Here is a 16,046-nt window from a genome sequence, read left to right on the forward strand (position 1 = left end):
GAACCAACTTCCAAGGGAAGTGGTGCTGGCTCCTACCCTGGGGGTCTTTAAGAGGAGGCTTGATGCCTACCTGGCTGGAGTCATTTGAGCCCAGTTTTTTCTCCTGCCCAGGCAGGGGGTCGGACTTGAAGATCTACAAGGTCCCTTCCGACCCAACTTCTATAATTCTATGAATTACAGTAGCACAGAGATCTGAAGTTTCTGCAGTGTGACTAATGGTAAACAAGCCCAACACCTTCCAAATATATCATTCATGGTATCATATACATAGGGTGAAGCCTAAGTCCGCTACATTTCACATACACACAGCAAACAGAAGTGATCTCTTTTGCTGTTGAAAACGGTAAGACAGAGGCACAGAAAACATGCTTTTCCATTATATTCACTATGTCTGAAAGCATTTGTTATATTACTAATAATCCATTTCAAATATCTATTATCTCTCATCACAAAGTATTTCATAGCATCCACTACTAGTATGCCACTAATATGGCAAAGCGATTCCTAGTCCTAGTGTATCTATTACATACTCACCGTCTTGCAAAAAGGGACATATATGTTTAGATTATCAGACAAAATAAATCAGCATTCTAGCTCAGTGGAGCTACGACAGTGTGCACCAACTGAGGTCTTTAATGGTCATAAGCAGTCAGAGCCTTCTCTCAACTGTGATTATTGCAAAAACATAGCATTTTCTAGCACTACACTTCAACACTGGCTCTATCCCAGTCACTGAAAAATTCACCAGCTACAGATTTCTGTAATGCCACTTTCATTACAGGTGGGGGTTTTTAGGATGTCTCTGCTAAAGTCCCAAGCTTATTTAGCTCATAAGATAATCAAAGCCTATGTTAGTACAGTTATCCTCGAGTTGAGGGATGAAACAGAGGAAAGTCTGCAGAAGGATCCCATAACATTGAGTAAATGGACAACAAAAGGACAGATGAGGTTGGTAAGCATGGAGTAATGTACGTGGGAAAGAATAAGCCAAGATGCACAAACACAACAATGGGCTCTATATTAGCTGTTACTTCTTAAGAAAGAGATCTTGGAATTATTGTGGATAGTTCTCTGAAAAAAATTAGCTCGGTATTTAGTAAGCAGCCATAAAGGCAAATAGAACATTAGGAACAATTAAAAAGGGAATTGAAAACAATACATTTCTTTATGCCATTAAATCAATTGTACGCTTACACCAAGTGTTGCATGCAGTTCTGGTCCCTCCACCCCAAAAAGGATACAGTAGGGCTAGAAAATACACAGAGAAGGGCAACAAGGATGGTCTGGGGCATGGAAAGTCTTCCATAAGTGCAGAGATTAAATTGGCTAAAACTTTCCAGCTTTCCAGAGGAAAATAACTTGGGGGTGGGTAAGAGAGGTTGAGAAACTTAATAAAAGTTTTGGAGAAAGTAAATAGAGATTTACTATTTACCATCTCTCGCTGTACTCAAACTAGGGTATATACAGGGGTATTACTAGGAAACAGGTTTAAAACTAATAAATGCAAGCTGTTAAAAGCCTTTTTAAAGCTTTGGACACATGAGATTTTCTCCAAGTGGAAAAAACCAAAACACCTTACCAACAGAATTGGAGAACTTCTGATTGGAAGGTTGGGCACTTTCTTTTTTCAGTAAGAAAGCTGAAACCATTTTCTAGAGAAAGCAGGGGTTCTTAAAGAAAAAGTAACCAAGTCAGTGTACTCACTGTAGGAGGGTATTCCATAAGGTTGTCCTGGAGGAGGATATGCAGTATAAGCAGCAGCTTGCTGGATTCCTGCACTATATTGGGTCTGTCCGTATGCCGCCATTGCTGGGAAAGTTGGGACTGTCACTATATGGGGATAATGTCTATTTGAAACAAGAAAAGAGAAGATCTAAGGCAATGGTTACTGCATGCAGCTCTTTAGAGAAACCTCATTAATTTAATGGTAAAAACATACAGAAACGTGAATAGAATGACTGCACATGGTGCTATGCGGGATATTTTGGGAACACAGTATTTGCCACACAGACCATTTTTTCTAGTTCTTGAGATACCAGTATGCAAGAGGGCACAGATCCATCCTAATGCACAGGGAGGAATATGGCATAGGACTCCATGAAATATTTGTCATGATTTTAAAAGCTCAAATCTTATTTTCAGTTTTTTTGCATACACAAAATAAAAATGCAATTTCACAGCAAAACCTGCAAAGTATCATTTTACTTTATAATCACCCCTAAATAAACCTATGTGGAAAATGAAAGAATTTTTATTCCTTGGGATAGAAATGATGATACCCAGGCTATTCATCTCTCTTCAACTTGCTTTCTAAGTGGATTAAGAACGCGTTAGAGAAGGCTGAGTCTTGCAGCATGTGGAAGGACTGAAGGAGTATGTATGTCCTTCAGAGTTTAAGCTGGCAGGAGCCCCTACTGAATTATTTTTCAGCAAAACAAGGTTTATAACCTACTGTACTTGAATTCCCTTAAACATCAGACACACTCACTTTGTGGAGTACAGATGGAGAGGACACTGTGGTATTGCTTCACTGTTGCCTGAAAAACAAAATTAAAGTGTCTCTTGTTTTCAGTAATATTCTGTTCTGTAGCCAAATCGTTCTGATCACTGTAGGATACAGAAATTGATGCAGCAAGTAGGGAAAATTATTTTTTACTGAAATCCCCAAAAAGTTGCAGAAGATTAGCAATGGTGAGAGACGACTTTCATTTAAGAAAATTAGTTAGAATTAGGAAGAAATAATTAAGAAAAAATTTACCCAAGAGGTTATTAGTCAATTGACTAATCTACTAGGTTTTTCTTTATTTGGTTCCTTATCCATATCTAGGCAAGAGCACCAATTCTTAAGTCATGAGCAGTCCCAGTGGCTTCATTATTACTATTGACTGCTCTATGATCAACTTCTATAGCTGCTGAAGTAACGCTAAAACCCACCACTTTTGCCTACTACATTCTTTTTGTGCCCCCGTGGTTTGGTCTTTTGGTTTCTTTAAATGCATTATACATTTAGACATAAAGAATATTGGTTGAGAAGGGAGCTTGGAAAGTTATCTAATCTATTCCTCTGCCCTAAGGTAGGTTCAACTATACTAAAAATGCATCAAGACAGGATATACAAGTTTGCATCGCTCTTCATACTGAATTTTGTAATGCAATTATCTAACACATTGTCATTTTAGTAATTACAACCTTAACAAATGACAGAAGATCAGTAACACAAGTGAAGAGTCTGCTTTTCCTGCACCATATACTTACTTCCAGCAAAACCAATAAAATCCTTTTTAGAGGAGAATTTAGCTAATTAAACTAAGACTAAAAACATAATTTGTTAGATTAACCTGCAAATTGCCTGCTGCTAGGGCACGTATTCACAGCATTCCCTGATGCCATCTTGTGTATTAGACAAAATACCTCTATAAATAGCATCCAGCACAATGAATCCCACGTCCTAAGTAGGATTCTTAGGTGCTATAACAATACATACAATACAACAACTAACCATCACTATTAACAATAGAGTGTCAGGCCAGACACACTTACTATTTTACTGATATCGGCGAGGCCACCCACCATGCCAAACTAACTGCCTGCTGTCCTAACACAACAGGGAGAACATACCTAAATACATAATGGTAATTATACCATCTAATGTGTTTACACAGTGCTGCCCGTCACTTCAGGCAGGGGCACCCCAGGACTTCCAATGCTTGTATTACTGTGTGAGCTGTTATGCAGGTTTTATAAATGTCATCCAACAAGTGAGAAAGAATAGAGTATGCCTACAGTGCTGGCCCACAAACCAGGCAGAAGGCACCTGCAGTGCCTCCCAATGTCTGCAAATTCTGCCCAATGTCTGCCACCTGACATGTTACACAGAAACCACCTGCAGTGCTATCCAACATGTCAGCAAGGACATACCCGCAATGCTGCAAAAGGATTAGCCTCATTAAAATGTCATCTAAAATTATACTTCAGCAGTTTGTAAATTGGTGAATGAAGCATTCATCAATATAAAATCTTTCAATATTCAATGTCACTTGCACACCAGTGTGCAAGTGACACAGAATAGTCAATACAGCTTCCTCCTGTAATGGCTGTTATTTATACAGGACCTTCATAACACTTTGCAGACCTATGAGAAGGAAGTTGACAAATATACTGGCTTTAGTTCTAATCCTTTCTGTAAACATATTCATTTAAAAGCTGTTTCCTTTAGATTGTGATCCTTCCCATGAATGTTATGAATTAGTTGTCAGATTATATGTGGTCTAATCACACTGGGTTTCTAAAGTCTTAACAAATATGCATACAAAACATCTTCTGCGGCTTTTAAAACCCTGCAAATAAAGGGTTAAGTATACTAGTTAAATATAATAGTGCCTTTTGCTAACTCTCCTCCAGCAGGAAGGCTGACAGATCCCAACCGCAGCAAACAATAGCTGGAATTGTACTAGCAAGAACTAGTTCAGCTGCATCATTTGCCAATAATTTTTTTAACAGATTTAACATTCTTCTGTTTCCTTCACTTGCACAGTATGATTGGGGGTGGGAGGGAAGAGCAGATAAATTTCTATCAGAGCATCAACTGCCGAAAGAATTTGTCCTTGGTACCTGCCAAATACAAAACGTCAGACCACAGATCAGGGAGACTAACTGTTCAGAAATGATAGCAATGATCTCAGTGTGACAAACAGCAACTGCTTTGGTAAAATGTTTTGTATCTGCATTGTTAGGAAAGGCTGACCCTGATTTTGCCTTTGCTTCCCCCCCGCCCCCGGTCTAGTCCTCCAAACAGCAATATTACTAGAACTAGGAGTTCAAATTAATGCTACTCTAGGGATTATTGGAATCCAAACCAAGACTGCCAATCCTGACCAAAACTACATGTTTATACACACAATATTGTGTGGCATATGTCATTGCTATTTACATACAAATCGCTGCTGATCTAATGACATGAGATAACTGGAGTTGCTACAGAAATATAAAATAAAAATTTGAACTGCTTGTTGCATCAAAGGACTAATTCTCACCTATGCAGGCCTCATCCCTGGCTAGTTCTTTTTGTTATATACATGCTGTATGCTAAAGTTAAATAAATCATAAGCAAGAAGAGGCAGCCTACCTTCTATGTCATCTGGAGCCGTGGCATAAATGTTAGAAAGGTTAAGCTTCAGTCTGTCGGGGCACTCTCTATTTACAGTCAGGCTGGGTGATATCACTAGATCTAGCATTTCCTTATACCTGAAGGAAAACAAAGGAAAATATAATTTATTCATTAATTATGCATGCTTACTAATGATTCCATTTTTCCCTAAGAGTATAAATATTAAAGATGATTACCTAAACCCAGGCTTCATATAAATTCTACATAATAATTCACTAAAGTTTTCATCCAAGGGAAATGCCAAATTAAAATTAAGTACTACTTCCCTTAGAGATTACACCCATTGGATTAATGTTTTTCTCTCTTCCTGGATTTTGCTACTGGAAAATTAAGTTTCTGTATTTTTTAAATACCATCTGAACAAGCATTATATTTAAGTACTACCACCACCCTATGATGTGTGCAGTGGTTTCCACTAAGGCTATGGGAATAGGGATTAAAAGGCTGAAATTCAAGATGAGGGCACTTAGCAGCATTATCCAACCTTAAGAGATAACAAGAAGAAAGTTATTACTGGTAAGGTTTGGAGGTTCCAGTTAATCACGATAACTTTTGAATGCACCTCTGAAAGCCTTTCCAAACCTCCTTGTTCTAAAAAATCAGGTTGCAAACATACACAAGACAAGTCTCATATAAGTCACCTGATTTTAACGCAGCCAGAAAGGTGCAGTCTCTGGTCATACAGGATTCAGATGTTCAAAAAAACCCAAAAAACAAAACAATCCCAGGTGTGCATGTGCATGTAATACATGCATAATGATACCATATGTATCGTTGGGGTCGGACTTGATCTGCTCAGGTCCCTTCCAACCCTACCAACTATGAAACTGTGTGTGGTTATCTATTAATTGGATGAACTAGTTTTTGATAAAACAAGGATCACAAGAACCACTGCTCCAATGAGCACGTGTGTGTGTGGGTCTACCCACGTAAAATTTTCAAATGTAGGTGCCAATCTTTAGGTATCCAAATACTCAGAAATGTTGTTCCAAGACCTCCACCTTCACTTCCATTCTTTATCACCTTTGTAATATCAAGGCTCTTAAACTCTATTTAGGAATGCGGCTAAATGCCTAATTTGGGGCAGCTAAATTTAAACCAGCATGATCTTGTAATTCCCTAGCTGCCTTATTTTATACCAAATACCTTTTCTAAATATCTACCCGCTACAACAATCTGTGGAAGGAATGCACCATGGGTTTCATGGAAACCGCAGCTCAGTTCTGAACTCAGAAAAAATTCAGTACAGCTCTAAACTTGGAAAAAAAAAATACTTGGAGGGAAATCCAGTAGCCTTAGAAGTTTGGGAGGCCAGTGGGTAAAGCAGGACTGTTTTTCAAAAACAAAAAACACATGACACCATGGAAATCTGCTTTGCATTGTGAAACATGTAGATATACTTGCTCTGCAGCATTTGATTCAGGCCCAACACAGACAGTACACAGACAAGGATTCAAAGATGCTGCACTATTTTTTTCTTTGCTTTTCACAGTCATAAGAAGCAGGTTGCACCATTTGTCAGGCTTGTCCTCACTTTAGTCCCCCTGAGGCTACCACATTAAGGGAAAACATGACTGTGCTTTTAGAGGGGTATTCCAGAGCAGCAACAGGGAATGGACCTGGAAGATGACAGCTGGAGCATAGAGGTTGGGGTGGGGGAGGAACTTGAGGCTTCCACTGTGGGGAATGGCCCAAAACCATATGGAGGGTCCCAAGTCAGGGCCTGAACCAGCTCACCTTTCTGTTTACCACTGAACACATTGTTCAGCTAACTTGCTGCTCTGAGATAAGGATCTATCCATTCAGCAGGATAAAGGTGGCAGATGGTGTGGCAGCCACTATGGAGTTTGTATTTGCATGCATAGTACAGTATGTCTGAAATATCATGGGGTTAAAAGATCCACGCATAAAAATCCAAAGCCTGGACATTGTGATTCTATTAAATAAGTCATGGTGCTCGCCTTTTATTTATTTTTGGTAGCCGACAATATTAGCTTGTAAAGTGATGAGCCTGCAAAGAGGGGAGATAAACCAAACACTTTCCCTCTATGCATCTCCAAAAACTTCACAATTGTTGCAAGCCTCCCGTGAGGTAGGCAATTATTATTATACAAAGGCATAAACTAGATACAGAGAGGTGAAACGTCTTGCCCGAGATCAAATACCAGGCTTGGGGCAGAGACCAAAATAGAATTCAGAAGTTCTGGTTTATAGTTCCCCACTGTAATATCTAGGCAGCAACTCCTCCCTAGCAATTAATACATCTGTCCTTCAGGGATGTGTACATCTGTAGCAATGCATACCAAGTAGCACGACTATTTGCATGGTATCTGGATTCCAAAATGCTCAACTTCCTCTTCACTTCTACAGCCCCGCTGCCTCCCCCACTTCCAACTTCAACTGTAGCTTGCCCTTATAAAGTTACTCAGGAGATTTATAGACACACACACGCACACACTTTTTTAGTACAACATGATGTGTACAAAATCTTCTTCGGATTTTAAAACAAAGGCCACCTGAGTTCAAATTGGGCGATCTGAAATCAGCAGGAAAATGGTCAAATTTAGGAAGTTCCCACTCCCATCACTGCAGTATCTTACTGATAATTTTTTTAGCGAGAGAGAGAGAGAGAGAGAGAGAAGCCTCAGGTGTTAATAAGTTTTACCTCTGGATCACCTGGGTAGTTTGAGGCTCTCTAAGTAGCCTCTGCACATCAGGATCATTTCAATACGAGGGTCATCTTGGTCATCAACTGAAGCACAGCAAGGGCAAAGTAAAGAGATGGAAGCATGGGGGACTGCATTATACCCACAATAGCAGTCTGTGAAATTAACTTCATTTAAATGCACCCAGCTATCTGGTTTAGCTATCAATACAAAATCAATCCCTGGCTTCAAAACCCTAAAAATAGCTTGTCCTGGATCTTGCAATGAGTCAATGACAAAGCTATAAATGGAACCTAAAAGTCCTGCCTCACCTAAACCCAATCCATCATACGCTATGCCTATAAACAGCACATTCTGAGGAACAGTGAACCAACACCATGGTTTTGCCATTACTATTGTAAATAATCACATGATATATAAAAAAAGCCTGTTAATACATGACTGGACATTTTCATTTGGTTAGCTATGTGATGACGTGTTAGATTCCATTACAGTCACTTTCACAAGCTTAAGAACAAAAACAAACCTAGGTTTCAGGCTGTGAAATGGTTGAAATAGCACTTTATTTACTCTTCACAAAAACAACACAAGGTCTCTCTAAGCTGCTTGAGCAACACAAAGGGATGGTAAATTTCCTACCTAAGGAGACAGCTTGTGTAGCCAGCTCCTATCCCCTCTCTGCACCCAAAGTTCAGACAGCATGTCAGGGTAGAAAGAAATAGTGATAGTGCAACCACCATATTCAGAAAGCAGAGAATCCAGCGAGGACTGCTGCCAGCCAGAGCAAGTTAGAGCAGCCCTTAAGAATTAGGAAACTATAAAATGGCTCCCTGACAGTCCACTAACTCCACTAGAAGCTGCAGACACAGATTTTATGGGCACAGATAAACATTCAGACCGCCGCTTTAACTCACGGTGCTTTATGTAAAGTGCCATGAGTTATAACACTCCCCCGACCAACAAGATGTTTGTCTGCTGGGTTTGGGAGGGGAGGAATGGCAAATCAAGCCTGTCTGCACCACCCCTCTCCCCAGGCCCTACCTTCCCCTCCCAGTTCCAGGGCTGTCAACAAGGGGAGGGAGCAGCTCCAAGCTGCTGGCTGGGATTTGCTGCCTGGTCAGAGCTAGAGGGAGATGGGGGTAGAACAAAACCCCTAAGGTACTGGGGGGGGCAGGCCAGGTCTGCGAGGTGAGGGGGCTCTGTTCCACCCCTACCCCCCTCCAGTTCAGTCTGGGCAAAGCAGAGAGGAGGAGACAAGAAGCACTGAGCTGCTGCTTGCCCAGCATGAGCTGGAGGGAGGAAGGGGTCAAACAAGCAAAAAATTAATCTTATGGAACACAGGTTCCCTAAGGTGCTCTAAAGAAGAGCACCTTCATCTGCTACATCATTTAAGGAAAGTTAATTATTTGCATGATCAGACACTTTAAAAACCCTCTAAAGCCATGCACATATGTCGTGGCATGGCTGTAGAGCACTTTCAGGGGCCCAATAATGCAAAAAATGTAGCTTGTATAAGCACCCTATGGCTAGGTGCAGGCATTGCACTTTGTGCACTTTAAGTTTGCAGAAAGCTGTTTTCAGCCATGCCGTAACATATGCAGAGCTGCAGAGTGCTTTTAAAGAGTCTGATCATGCAAAAAATTAACCTTCAAATGAGGTATCAGAAGAAGGCGGCCTGCTTTAGAGCACCTTAGAAAACTTGTGTTCCCTCTGGTAAATTTTTTTCTTGTTCCCCCTCTACCCCACACCAGCTCAGGCCTGGAAAGCACCAGCTCAGTGCTGCTTGCTTTCCCCTCTCTGCTTTACCCAGTCTGAGCTGGAGGGAGGTGGGAGTGGAATGGGGTGCTGTGGAGAAAGGACTCTGGGGTCTCTCCCCCTGCAACCCCTGTCCCCATCTAAGCCATACTGCAGCTCTTCCTGGTGGGGGCTGCTGCAGGGACACAGACCTTGGAGCCCTTCTCCTACAGCAGCCCAGCTGGGTTGCACCATGCTGCAGCTGCTGGCTGTAGCCATTGAGAGGCTGGGGGGCGGTGGGGTGGAAGCAGGAGAAGGCAGCCCCCTCCCCCCAGCATTGACCCATCCCATCCCACCCTGAAACCCCACCCAGCATTTTGTGGGGGGACCCTCTCCCCCACCCCCCAGCTGCTGCTGACAGTCACCAGCTGACGATGGAGGGGCAGGTGAGGCTGGAGAGAGGGGCTGTTCTGGTAGTCTGCTGGGAGGCATGCCGGAGTGCCCCCAGTGGCCAGTGCAGGCAGGCATTGAGCACCCCCACCCCTGAACAGTGAACATCTGTTCAGTTGGCGCCTGTTCTAATTTACAGTGCTTTGGGCATTGAACATCTGTACTTAGCCGACGTGACTAGATGTGCATAAGTTTTATATCAGATTTTCTTTTCCATTGTGAAGAGACAGTTTTCCCTGAAAAATCTCTATACCTTAATTAAGAACAAAACTTATTTTTCCCTTACAGTCTGCCAAATGTGGGATATTCTATACTAGTTTTCAGATAACACACACCCTTCAATGCAATCCAAAATCCCATTATTCATGGCACTACCCAGATTGTTACTAAAGAATTGAAACAGATGTTTAAAGGGGAATGATATTTTATAATGATTAACGCAACCTAATTATATAATTGTTCAAAAATTTCGTTAGCCATTAAGATGATTTTTCTACTGCTTTTGCTCAGCTCACTTTTGTATTTCCAGGGTTGTGTCACATTTCTTAGTATTTGCTCTTTAACATCTTTTCTTTTTCAAATGTGTACAAACAAATTATACAGCTGTGGAGTTACCAGTATGCATACACCCATTTTGTGCATTTAATTACTAGCTTGTGCATATGCAATACTTATTTATATATGTATGACACCAGTTCAGGAATATTGAGATTATAAACTGACAATTTAGTGACAAATGATGAGCGCCATCAGTGAAATAACAGTCTGGGTGTTACTATTTTTTAACCAGTTCCTGGGTTCAGTAACTTACAGCAGAATCAGTAATAAAGTTTGCTGAATCTGTGCTCGTACTGAAACCTGGAATGGTAGCATGTAGCATGTTCAGCTGATGGACACCTGGAAAATGTTTTACCTTTTAGAATTAACCCCCCCCACCAAAACCCCCCACCATGTGTGAATTACCATTAGAATCTCAGTTTTCACATTAGAATCCCCTATCAAAAAACAATATTTTGCCCTGAAAGTTGGCCCACAGCATCTCAGCAAAGAACAGAGACTTTTCTTTTACTGTTTAGGGGAAAAAAATCCTTTCAGTCATTTCAAGTTACAGAAGCCAGATTAAACATTTTAAAGTTTTATATTCTTTGGTTGAGATGCTTGGATAACTTACAAATTACATTTTCTTTTACAGTGATGTTCTGAAGGTTGCAAATCAGGCTCCTATTCAAAGCACTCAGACATATGCAGGCTGTTAAAAATCACACAATCTCATCCCTATTCAGCAAAGCACTTGAACACAGGCTTAAATGCTTTGCTGAATTGGGAACCCAGGGTTTAGACTTAATTAGCAAGGAACTTTTATACAATGGTCATGAGGACAAGACAGGCACCTCAACAGTTAGTACATTGAAACAATTATACCAAAACCTGGACCAGATATTGTACCACAGCTAAAAAGTGGAGATGCGTGTATTGTGAATACAGGGTGGGATTAAGGTGGTTCTTGGGCACTGCTTGGATCTCCAGACAATCAAAAGCATCTTCAGGCCTGCTCTAAAGGTCATTACAGGCAAGCCCCACTTAGTGCTCTTAATTGGTTCCTGAAAAACTGAGCATTAAGCGAAACCAACTTTCACTTTCTAAAGCCACCAAAATCACCAGAATCAGGGCTGCCAGGATTAATGTCAGTTTCAGTGACAGCTGTACGATGCCCGTGAACGTTATAACGAAACTTGCTGAGCGCTAAATGGAATTGCGTATCAATGTAAAATGAGCACTATATGGAAATAGTGCTAAGCGAAACAACGTTTAAGCAGGGGTTATCATTTGTACCATCCCCACCACCACCATGGAGGGCAGGTTTCAGAGTCTAAAGGAAAAGATACTTCAGTTTTCCTATCCCCACCCTAGCTGCCAAAGGGCTGAAGCAGGGAGTAGGACCCAGTCTCTGAAACCTTTCTGTGATAGAATCACTATTGTGTTTCTACACTGGCTGCTCAAAACAATGGAGCTTTAAAAGCAAGGCCATAGAGCAGGGGTGGGCAAAATGCGGCCCAGGGGCCAGGTGCGGCCCGCCAGGCCATTCTATCTGGCCCACGGGACCCCATCAAAATTAATATTTATCTGCCCCTGGCTGCCTGTCATGCGGCCCTTGATGGCTTGCCAAAACTCAGTAAGCGGCCCTCTGCCTGAAATAATTGCCCGCCCCTGCCATAGAGTGATGATGTTCTCAAAACCTGCGATATCTGGGATGCAACACATGCCAATGAACATTATGGGTCAGTTTTTTAAATGGCAGATTGTTTGTTACAGAGGTGTATGTAGTGAGCAAGAAAATAGGAAACCATGCATACAAGTATAATGGGACCCCTACCCCATTAGTAAAGAGGAGAGGGAGTCCAGGAATAACTGGTCTTCCCCAGCCCCTGGGACAAGCTGATGCGGTCAAAGAGCTTTGGAATAAAATGGTACGAGCAGTGACCAACAGGCTTGGGGGCAGAAATGGACTCACAGAGAGAGACTTATAAGCACCAGGCTGAGCTACCCCTGGGAGGGGAACCTTTTATTTTGGAGCAGACACTCATGTTTTGGGGGTTTTGTTTCTAGTGGGGGACTGACACAACTGAAAAGAGTGGATTGGAGGCCACAGGGGTACAGCAGGGGCCCTCAGCTTAGAGCCCTTTTTGGGGCTGTGACCCGGGAAGCAGAAAGACTATCCTTGTCTGACAGAGGGCAGAAATAAGACAGCAAGCCTGGAGCTCGCAAAGGTGAGACCAGAAGCTGAGGAGGCCAGAGCCCAGGAGGACAGAGCTGGGGCCTGGGACAGTGGACCCCAGGCTGAGGGGCTCAGCCAGAGGAATGTGGGACAAGGCCAGGGGGGCTCAGTCCAGACACAGGTTGCCATTCAGTGCCCCCTCCCCTCTTTTTCCCCTCTACGTGGGACCCTCAGGCCAAAGGGGGCCACAATGTGGGGGCCCAGGACATGACCTCACTGGCCCAGCAGCAAGTGCATCAAAGGATGAGCATTGTACACAGCATGAAAAGTTAAGGGCCATGCAACTGTTTAGTTACCCAGGTGGCAGTAATAGGAGTTTTTTGGACTGCCTCCAAAAGGACATTTCCTGTGTGGAGGGCATCATGGAAGAGAAGCTGAGGTGGCTGGGGGAGAAATGGTCTGCTCACAATGGATGAGATGAGGGGTCATGCAATATATGAAATGTGGGGGAAAGGAAAATTAGAAGAAAGACTTTTTTCCTCTGGAAAAGTCTGTAAGATGCTGCAGAGAAAGGTGGGCAGAGGTTCAGGAGAATCAGAGGTCTCAAAATTAGTAGCCAGAGTGATGGGGGAGCACCTGCCAAGAGATGGCTCTCTCTGCAACACTGTGTGGGGATTTTCTCAAGAAATCTTACGGCTGGCTGGCAGCAGGCCAGAGAAGCTGAAACCACTAGATCTGCTTAGCCATATGCTTGTGCAAAACCCTGGGCAGGACCAGCAAGCAGCACATGCCAGGTATTTTTTTGCTCTGGCTTGGTTAAGGAGGTGGGGAACGACTTAGAGACAGAGGCTGAAGACTAATTACAAGAGTAACATTTTTGTCTTGCTTTCATGACTTTATCTGTTTTTAATTTAGCTGACTACTTTCACCTCCTCTGTCCTTCCAAATTGGCAAGGGTCACTTAATAGAAAGCTGCTAGCTTATGACTGCAGCAATTTTTATAACAGCTTAATTTTCTGGCCTGCTAATTTCAGAAGGGAATGCCTTAAAAGTGACCTGTTACAAGAGAGATTTCTGCATAAAATATCCGGAAAAGTTTGTCTTTGAAAGGAAAAAATAAAAACTAGAGCTAGGTGATTTTGCTTCCTTCCCCACTGGAAAATATGGCCTTGGGTACATTTTTCAAAAACACCTAAATAAATGAGTGCTTAGAGGACTGTGTCCCATTAACTTTCAGGTCTTATATATGTCACTTCCGTAAATCAGACTTAGGCACATTTGAAAAGTCACCTTATCTATGAAACTTGAATCTGAACAGAAAAGGGAAGAATTGTTAAGCCACAACATTTTTTGATAATACTCATTTAACTTCAATGTCCAGTGAGCGCATGTGGGAGAGACATCTTTGGTGCATATTCATCATCCCTGGGCCTTCAGTTTAGGTGGCCAAATTCATGTTCAATATCCTCTGTAACGTCTCCAGTCCCAGCCCCCACTGAATTCCTCCAGCAATGGAAGAGGAAGAAAGTATACACATTTTTTATATTTTAAAAGGTGAAAAGATAACAAGAATGGGAGGGAAAATCCTTAAATACAAAAGTTGTAGGAATCTTCTCATTCATTCTTTCTGCATCATAAAACACCTTTTGAAAGGGCACTGGCCCAGTTTTTAAAGTTTCTTATGAGGTTCCCACTTACTACAGACTTCTACTGCATAAGTTAAGGCTCCCAGTTATCTAGGCTGGGGCATCACTCACCAGCTCCTCTAACCGCCAACCTAACTATTCTCACATCGTCATTTTAAACACATTCCTCTCCTGGAAAGCACTGCAACTCAGCAAGTTTTTCTAAGAGCAAATGCCTGACAGCTCACAGAATTATTTGAGAGCTACCACACAGTTGCCAAACTCTGCCTTCCTCTCCACCCTTATCCTTGCACCGAAAGCACCACTTTATTTTATCTCTTTTTTATATATGAATCTTGGAATTCAGAAGGGGGGAAGGAATTATATCAGCTCATCTCCAACCCCCAATACACCAATAGATGTATGCAAAGACCTGAACAGGCATAAAGTTAAACCTGAGCTGGAAAAAAGTGCTTCTTCTGCAAAACTGACAATACAATGGTGATGACAAGATACAGTTTCAAGGTGACCCTAGGGCACTGCACCTCAGGCTGTTTATGTTCCTGAGAGCTAGCTATCTTTTGCTGACATGATCGAAACTCAAAGCAGCAGCAGCTTTCTGCATCAGATCATTCTCTGGACCCGTTCAAGCACTAGAAGGAAGGGGGCTCAGACATTTCTGTCTTTTCAAAAGCAAAAAACCTGGAGTCTTTCTAGCACGGATGAAAAGCAGTACGATACAATTTGAACCTTCGAGGATTAAAAATGAAAGGCACAGGGTAGAAGTGAAGTGTGATGGGCAAGGAACAAGAGAGATGTCCTCTAAGACATAAAATGAAAAGATGCAATGATGAGACTGATCCAGATAGCAGGTCCTGAAACAAAGGCTCACCTTGTCACAGGTTAGGTGGTGCAAAGGAAAAGGACTAGGGCAGGGATGGACAAGAGAGTAGAGAGAGCTGGGAGGTCCGTAAAGTTACCTGGAAGGAGGGCAAGTCCATAGGAGGGCAATTTTCAGATGAATGTTGAAGTAGGCAGAGTGCCAATGGCGACATTACAGCTACGTACTCTTACGCCTGAGAAAAAAGGCAGGCAAGTGGCATGCTATGCATGCTGGAGCTGGGAGGGCTGGGACCACAGATGCTTTCCTCAGTCTTTCCCAATCTGTGATTACAAAACCAGATCTGTTTTGAAATGTGTTTGGTTTCTAGCCCTGGATCACTCCCCACTGCATTTTCCACCCTCATCTTCCATCCTCAGGTTGTTTGGTATTCCTCTCAGTGTTGTCCATCTCTGCTTTTTAAAAAAATGAACATTTCTTGCCCTCAAGTTTATGGAAAAAACAAACTTCAAAAGTAGGTTAAGTCAATCATAGACTTCTTCTGTTTAATAGCTGAGTCAAAACAATTTACAAAATTGTTTTCTAGAACACAAAAACAATAAAGCTCTTTGCATGAACCCAGAATGTTTCACTTGACACAAAATAAAATGCTTCATTTTTAAAAATTAAATGTAGGTCAGTTTCTAATTGAACAACACCTCTTTAAAATAAGATGAAAAACTTCAGTTAGAGAATAATTTGGCATTTTGGAAATGAAACATTTTGTCTGGAAAATTACAGAACAAGAAGTTTCAAAAAAAGTTTTAATTCTTCCCCTCCTTTAATTTGCCAACTTTGACCCAATTTC

The 16,046-nt window shown here is 41.9% G+C and overlaps 1 protein-coding gene across 4 annotated transcripts in view; it reads right to left on the reverse strand.

Annotated features, from left to right (window-relative positions):
- EYA2 (EYA transcriptional coactivator and phosphatase 2) overlaps positions 1–5,265 on the reverse strand; it is a 91,210-nt gene extending 85,945 nt beyond the window's left edge. For 3 of the 4 annotated variants that reach the window (XM_019539599.1, XM_019539595.1, XM_019539597.1), the window contains exons 1-3: positions 5,126–5,265; positions 2,489–2,537; positions 1,705–1,847 (exon numbers count right to left, since the gene is read on the reverse strand). In XM_019539599.1, coding sequence (XP_019395144.1) covers positions 1,705–1,847; positions 2,489–2,537; positions 5,126–5,234 — 301 coding nt within the window. In that variant the 5' untranslated portion in view covers positions 5,235–5,265. The remainder of the gene's footprint in view (positions 1–1,704; positions 1,848–2,488; positions 2,538–5,125) is intronic. The other variant, XM_019539598.1, reaches the window with a different exon arrangement.
- Positions 5,266–16,046: the final 10,781 nt, after the last annotated feature.

Source organism: Crocodylus porosus, unplaced genomic scaffold (genome assembly GCF_001723895.1).
Source record: "Crocodylus porosus isolate Cpor-Errol unplaced genomic scaffold, CroPor_comp1, whole genome shotgun sequence".
Classification (NCBI taxonomy): Eukaryota; Metazoa; Chordata; order Crocodylia; family Crocodylidae; genus Crocodylus; species Crocodylus porosus.